The sequence below is a fragment of the Anguilla rostrata genome, chromosome 11, assembly GCF_018555375.3.
Source record: "Anguilla rostrata isolate EN2019 chromosome 11, ASM1855537v3, whole genome shotgun sequence".
In the NCBI taxonomy this organism is placed as follows: Eukaryota; Metazoa; Chordata; class Actinopteri; order Anguilliformes; family Anguillidae; genus Anguilla; species Anguilla rostrata.
Window position 1 is genome coordinate 13845044 of NC_057943.1, and position 8142 is coordinate 13853185.

An 8142-nucleotide genomic window follows, 5' to 3' on the forward strand; every position below is an offset into this window, starting at 1 on the left:
ATCAAATCCATACTCAATCACAACACTAATCATGTAAAAAGACACTGTAGTAAGGACGTTGCACCACTGAATAAGTTTTAGTGCAATTTAATTAGTCCCTGAAAAGAAAACCATCCATCTTTCATTGTGTCCATTGGCTTGGCCTCTCTCAGAGGTAGTAGTCTTCCTCCTCAATGTCCCCATCTCCCTCCTCAAAGCCCAGTGCTTCAATATCATGTGTGATGTTGGTGATCATTCTGTTGAAGTCCTGGGACCCTGAGGGCAAGGACCAGCTGTCGTAGCCCCGCACTGCAGTGGCTGAGGTGCTGCTCATGCTGCGTTTGATGCGGCCAAAGCTGTCTGTCAGGATGCCACCCTCCCGGATGCCGATGCCCTCCAGGAAACTCTCGAAGACGCCTACGTCCTTGTCTGGGATGAATGGTCTCATGCCTAAACATAAACAAGGCAGATGGTGGGAATGGAAAAAATGCAAGACCCCTGTCAAGTTATAGTGCTTTTAATCTTGTGCCCCAGTGGAACAGCTTGGCACAGATTCACATATTCACCATTACATCCGCCCACTATTTATGTCTGTGTGTGTGTGTCTGTATATGTGTGGGTGTGTGGGTGCGTGCTTGCATATGTGTATATATGTACAGTATGTATGTATGCATCTACATACTACATTCATCTATCTATCCAGCATGTCAGCATACTGTATATTTGCAGATAATTAATAAGAGCTTGTTAGAACATCATGACATGACTAAAATTAACAAGCTTAAATTCCAGGGCCTTTCTATCATATAAACTCACATCTCTGTAAAACTGACACATTAACTTTAAGAATCTTTTCCAGTATAAACAGTCATTAACCAGATTTGTCAGCAGTTCATTTTTTTCCCATGTGAACGTGAGTGGATGCCAGTTTTTCCCCCCCACTGTAGCTGGCAGCAGAGGGCATTGCTCATAGCTGCCGGCTATACCCTCGGTCCACAAGATGCCCCAGGCTTTGATGAATGAATGAGTGGACATTGAGCATAAAGGGCGTGGCTGAAACATCCCATTTACTTGCAAGACTACATCACTGCTTTATAATGTTCTGTCCTTGCCCCAGAATGTTCCGGACAGGACGGGTAATCACTGACAGTGAAGACTTATTTGCTTGTTTGAATTGTGATTCTAATCAGTTTTGGTCATCACATACAGCCAGTTATTCAGTGATGTGCCCCAGACTGAATATTAATAAGCAGAGTGAAAAGCATAACCCTTGCCAGAGCTCTTTGACAGAGTAAGATTTTAAAATGATAGGAGGAAACAGTGTGCCAGCAAAACAGAACATCTTTGGTTTAGTGGCCTTACCCAAGAGCAGGAACTTTCTAGTATCCCCGTAGAGCTGGAGCAGGTCAGCGCAGAAGTCCTCAATGTGGGAGCCCAGCCGGTACTCCCTTAGCAGCAGGGCAAACTGCTGGATCTCCTGGGGACTCAGTTTGCTCCTCAGCTGTGCGTCAGATGGAAAATTTCAAACAGGAGCACCCAGAGAGACCTTCTGCTCTCAGCATTGGGGAGTTTTATTGTCTACGTGTTTGATGCCTCACAGAAAAAAGGTCATAAATTCACAATGATGATGGGTTACCATTATACCCCCCACCTGGGTGATGCATGACAGCAGTATTGCTGGAATGTTCATAAGCTGGAATACAGCTAAATATCAGTTTGTTTTAAGTGAGTGTTTTTGTAAATTCCCACAGTCCTTGCATGCCCCTGTGCTTATTAGTGAATATACGTGTGGGTCAGTTTCATGTGTGGGGAGACGGCCAGACCAATGCTAGACGCTCCCGCCTCACCGTGATCATGTACTCCTGCATGAGCTGCAGGCCCACTGTGCTGGGGTCGCTGTCGCTGTGCAGGGAGGCCAGGCTACGGTGCGAGTCCTGCGGGGACAGGGACGAGCCCTCGCTGTAGTTCTCACTGTAGTAGGGGTCAAAGGCCTCTTGGGAGCCGTCGCTGTGGGAACAACGACAACGGCGGCGCCCCATGGAAATGTTTTGTTTTTAAAACAGTTTTACATATTTGCCATGACAGGCGCAGTAGTTCCCTACAAATGTTTTGAGAAAAAATCTTGAATATAACATAGTATAAATCATTTCTCTCCAGGAAAAAGAGTCAGAGGGTAGAGAACAGGTAATGAAATAAAAGCAAATTAAATCATGTAGAAAGTGACACCTTTACCATAGAAATTCTCCTCAGAATTCACAAACGTACTTACTAAGAGCTACAGCAACTGAAGTCTGCTTCATAACCATATGTCATATCTGTCAGACAGCTGTCACCTGGGAAACAAGTGGAAAGAATCCATATAGCCTCACCAAAAGCATAGAAGGTCAAATGCCTACATACAGTATTATGTTATTCATCAGTAACTCTGAAAGGAGTCATTGTTCTCACTTCAAACAGAGTACTGGAAATGTGTGCTGAGATTGACTGAAAGAGTTCCCTCTGTGTATTTGTTTGTGTTTGACCGCTTGCAGATAAACTGACTCACTTCTCTGAAGCCAATAGCGGTCAGGGGTGGTGTAGTGGTAGCCTGCTCGATCCACACACTCGATGGTCTGGTGACCATATATGATCTGGAACATCTGACAAATCAGGGCACAGTATTCTTCAGCAGCATCCTACGGGCAAATCAGGAGAATGCAAAACTTGTCAGGACTCCCTCCCATATTCCCGTACTCCGCCCACAGATCAGCCTTACTGATTCAGTCTCCCTCTAATGTCAGTAATGTGCCGCTCCATTTCAGCATGCAGCATGCAGTACTGACATTTGGCTTGCAGCAAGGAGGACCGTAACAAGTCCCACCACCCTTCCAAAAAAGCAAAAACAAAATCAACGTGCATCACAAGGATTGTGTACTGCATTCATAGTACAGAGAATCACCCCCCCCCCCCCATCTAAACAGCATGCATTAGTGTGATCATGGTCATGGCATAGAAAAAGCTTTTCCCCATTGAATGGCTTACACCACAGAGATCAGTCCCACAGCTCAGGGAAACCAACCCCCCATCTAAGCAATGTGCGTCACAGGGATCAGGCTTAGAGCACAGGCCTAAGCCCTCACAGCAGGGACTAACTGAAGGTGGCTCACATAGCTATGAGCCTTACAAGCCCACATTACATAAGCTGGTTCTTATGTCACAATGGGTTTCCAGTGTGACATAATACGCTGCAGCAGGCGGGACGGCACGATTGGATTTCACTATGGATATATTCCTCCCAGGGTGAGATAAGCGGTCATGCTTGCAGGGGTTGCACTGCCATCATTGCAAACCAAGAGCAATAGTCCTGAGCCAACCGACTGGGGACCTGCTGCACAGCCTTACTCTGCTTTCCACCGCCAAGATCACCAGGTTGCAGTAGGCGTCGGGACAGGGGGTGGGCTCCAGGGGGTTGTGGTTCCGCCTCTCCCAGCTTCCGTAGGACTTGCCCCTCTCCCAGCTGCCCGTGCAGGCCTGCCTGCGCTCCCAGCTCCCACCCTGGGTCTGCTTCCTCTCCCAGCTGCCCCCCGGCTTCCCTGCGTGCCTCTTCTCCCAGCTGCCCCCGACTCCGCCGGTGTTGCGCCTCTCCCAGCTGCCCCCCACAGGCCTCCGGTCCCAGCTCCCGCTCATGGGCCTCTTCTCCCAGCTCCCGCCCGCCTTCCGGGTCTGCCGTCGCTCCCAGCTCCCGCTCACCCTCTTCCGCTCCAGACTGTCACCGTTGCCGGTCCCTGCCCCAGCCCCTGCCCCTGCCCCTCCCCCTCCCTGTGCTCCGGCCTGGACCCCGCCCGTGGCCCCGGCCTGTTTGGGCTCGTGTCGGGACGAGGGCTTCCAGTCCACCCCACAGATGGTGTGCCTGCGCTCCATAGTGCCCCCGGCTGGTCGTGGGTCAGTGTTGCTGACTGTTTGCCGCCTGCTCTCAATGCCCCCGGGCTTCCTCTCCAAACTGCCATCCGCCAGCACAGTGTCCACATTTAGACCTGGGGGGGAGCACACACACACACACATGCAATCGCATGCACACGCACAAACACACCACACACACAGGATCAGTACTCTTGTATTTCACTATAATTCACTGGGTAACGCTTTCGACTGTACATGGGTCTGGAGTTTGAATTTGGTTGTCTCTATTGCGTTAATGACTAAATGTCAATGCTTGGTTTTGCCCAGCTCTTTCCAAATTCCTGACAATCTAAAGACACACTGCTGAAATCCATTGACATCTTATACTACATGTTGTCTGGCTTAAGCATGATGAACCAATGTCCCATTCAGGGTGTGTTTCCACCCTGGGCCCATCTATCTGAAAATGGATAGATGTCCAGTTTGTGAAAGACCCCTTTCCTCAATGGCCGGGAACTCCCCAGGAGATCTTGCGGTACAGCACCTCCCTCTACTCCTGCAATACCTGTTTTGAGCACCAGAAGGTGCAGTGCGTCGTCTCGCAGGTAGGAGGCAGCAGCTATCTCGTGCGTGGGGATGCGCAGTAGCAGTTTCTCATTGTCCCTCCAGGTGAGCAGCAGGCAGCGGGCGGACAGGCTGAGGATGCAGTCCTGCTCCGGGCTCGTCTTTAAAGGCAGCACCTTCAGAGTCTGTGGGCCGGGCACAGGGCCTAGTCAGGAAGCAGGTGCATCACACAGCCCAGGTATGCAATAGTCCATTGTTACACTCCCTCCACAACTTACATTTTTGGCTGCGCAATCTATTGCGTTGATACTATTCATTACTTGATGGACACCTTTCTCTGAGGGATCTGGCCTAGTAACTTTTGTTTAGGGAGGTGAGGGTGGGGGTGAGCACTTTAATCTGGGAATGATGGCCAGCAGTTTGGGAGTATTAACTTTTGTTCAGGGGATGGGATGCCAACAGCAGTTCAGAGCACATGCCATTGTAACGGATGCATGATTCAATTTTAGTTGATTGCTTTCTGTATTATTACTCTTGAGAAGCCAAAGCAGCATTGGGGCTTCCTACTGCCCACACTATATTTTTGGGAACATTTATGAGTCTATGTCATAGCTCAGATTTTACATGTCATCCACTTGTATAGCTGGATATTTTTGGATAGATACTGTATCAGATTATACAACATTCACAGCATTGTCTTGTCTATGACTTGGAACATTTCCTCTCCTGTGACTTCAGTTCCAGAGCTATTTTGTTTAATCAAATGTTTGACTCACGCTGTCAACTCCACCCAGCCAAAGACTTGGAGGTGATCCCTGCTCACACACTCTCCCATACCCATCCCCCAGGGCTGCAGTGCTCCACTCACCCTGGCTGTGTCCAGAAGCTGCAGCAGCTCATCACGGCTGGAGGGGTTCAGTGAGCATGACACCCAGGTCAGGTGACCCAAAAGCTGAGGAGAGCGACAACAATCTCAAACAATGGACATAGCCAGGAAGAATGCTGACCCATTTCTTTTGTTTATTCTTACACAAAGGAAAGAGCTTCTCTTTGATGAATTGCCTGAACTTGGCATGGACCTTCATTAACAGGGCGCAAAGTGGTTTCTGATCCACAGGGGTGTCCACCATGTGACCAGGGTCACCTACCTTCACCTCCTTCTCCACATAATCATAGATCAGCCTCTCTGGATGTATGAGGTAGTCTGGTGGGTACAGAGGGACGGTGTGGAGGGGTCGCCGGTACAGGCTGCCCTTGTCCACCTGCCTGCGCCCCGATTTGGGGAAGACCAGACGCTTGATGGGGGACACAAAGCCCTGGAAAGAGGAGTCCACACTGTCACTCATTTTCTGTCACGCTCCTACACTTCAGCTGTCATGTTGTCAGACTGTTGTGCTGTCACAATATTGCCCTATCACTATGTCATAGTGTCACGTCACGCTGCTGCCATGGTGTCACACTCTCTCGTTGTCACTGTCAATCACATTGTGTTCGATGAAAAGATGCAGGTATGAAATCCAGTGTTATTGTTCTAATTGCATTTGCTGCCACTCACATTACTGCAGTCACAATGAGCTATATGAGCATAAGGCGCATACAAATGAGGCATCAATGCACACGTCCCACAATGCCCCTTCGGCCTCTTGGTTTCCTGCCACTTTTCACCTTTATGTAACCAGGTACTGTAGGTCACCTGAGAACTTTGGGGAATTGGAGGAGGTAGGGAATGCAAGGGATATTGCAGCCAGTTATAATTCAATGGCCAGCTTTGTGATCTCGTTTTAACATCTTATTTTTGTTGTCTTTTTGTGTGCATTTGATGTTCTTATATGTACTGTATTGTATCTCTACGTGACCTATGCACCAGCGAAAGACAAATTTCCATTATTGCTTGGACAATAAAGTTTTTGAATCTTGAATCTTGAATCTTTGTAGGACATCACTATCTACAGCACAGTGCCCTTTGCCTACTGGGGCATTCTATTTGGTCAAGCAGTATGAGTGCCCTCTACAGCCCCAGCATCACCTTCCAGCAGCAACTCAGTTTTTAAACTAGGCCTCCCATCGAAGTGCAAACAAAACTTATGTTTACACAGCTTCAGCAATTGCATATGAGAAATGTACAGGATGGTATGGATACTGACTTACTTTTCAAAGATGTTCAAGTAAAATTCAGACACACACACACACATACACAAGAATACACAATCAATGTTGTATGAACAGATCAATGACATGTCACAGACAATAACTACAATTATTAAATTATCTCTAAGCGTGTAGAATTATCTAGACCCAGGCCTTATTGACACTTATGATGCACGTATCAGATTGCAATCTCTTTTGTGTTAAAGTCATTCTGCCTCCTAGTTCATGGCATGGATGATTATTGTATGAATATTATATGAATATTGCAGTTGCAACCAGAAAAGACAATGACAATAAGTGCCACCTATGAAATTGCAATATACTCACTGGAGGGTGGTATGTCCATATTGTCCTTCAGAAAAAGTATTTTAATACATATTTTCTTAATATATTTTTTCACACATTTCACTTAAAAAATGTAATGATGGCACTACACGTAAGTAAGATCAAAGAATTACTTAAAAAAACAGCTGCTAATATTACTTTCATATTTCACATTTTTACCTTTAAAAGTATTATGCAACACTCCAGGCAAAACAAATCATATTTAATGCAGAACTATATCTTACACACATCTTACTAATGATAATTGTTCTCAATTAAATTGAATTGCATCCAAAGGAGGCTTCATTTAATTCATTTGAACATTTAATTATCTTTAGGCAGAATATTCCTAGGAGTTTCCATTCTGTTTATTTTGGAGGGATTTTAAATATGTTTGTTTTCAAAAAATAAGAATAGCATCTAAATTAGCCCACAGAAAATCACACACAGTAACAATCTGCTAACAAAAGGAAGTTAAACAGAGAAAATATAAGGTACGCATTTTTTTTCTAAAGTTGTTTATCAGCATTTCATGTTTCATAAATTGCAGAAAGATTTTGACAGTTTTGACAGCACACAAAGACACCAAAGCCCCTGCGTAAAGGAACAATAAACACAATGAGGTACTCGCTGACACTTTTTTTTATTTCCATGAACCAAAGCCTTCCATCGTACCAAAAAGTCAATGACTAGTAACGTTAAAGAGCAGCAGCGATAGCAGGCCTGGTTTACAGCTCACAGATCTGTGTAATGGCGTAGGAACAGGAACAGTTAGGAGCAGATAAGCAGAGCGAAGGGTGGTACAGGTGGGGATAGGAAAGACCCTACCTTTTTGGCTTTCTTGGGCTCGTACTCCATCTCCCCGCCAACGGTCAGCAGTGTGGCAGGGGTGTCCTGGCTAGCTGTGGCCTGTTGCGTTGTCCTGAGCAGTACTGAGGCCCGCAGATCCACAGAGGAACAAAGGAAATCCACTTTTCCTGTTTCAGAGGAAACTCCACCAGAAATCCTGATATAAACTCAGTATAGCGTCCATTTTCCTTGCACTGATAAGACACACACAGACACACACACACACACACACACACACACAGAAAAACACATACAAGGGTGCAAACACACACACACACACACAAACAGACAGAGAGAAAAATACATACAAGGGTGCACACAAACATGCACACACACACACACACACACATACACAAATACACAAAAACACATACACGGTTGCACACACACACACACACA

General features: G+C 46.4%; 1 protein-coding gene across 1 annotated transcript; it reads right to left on the bottom strand.

Annotated features, from left to right (window-relative positions):
• Positions 1 to 71: 71 nt before the first annotated feature.
• Positions 72 to 7865, bottom strand: ccm2l (CCM2 like scaffold protein). Its single transcript, XM_064298062.1, has 10 exons — positions 7723 to 7865; positions 5571 to 5738; positions 5291 to 5374; positions 4424 to 4607; positions 3361 to 3992; positions 2525 to 2654; positions 2249 to 2312; positions 1827 to 1986; positions 1342 to 1480; positions 72 to 429 (listed from the first exon to the last, which is right to left on the bottom strand). The coding sequence occupies exons 1-10, from the start codon at positions 7750 to 7752 to the stop codon at positions 149 to 151; spliced, it is 1872 nt and encodes a 623-aa protein (XP_064154132.1). The 5' UTR covers positions 7753 to 7865; the 3' UTR covers positions 72 to 148.
• Positions 7866 to 8142: the final 277 nt, after the last annotated feature.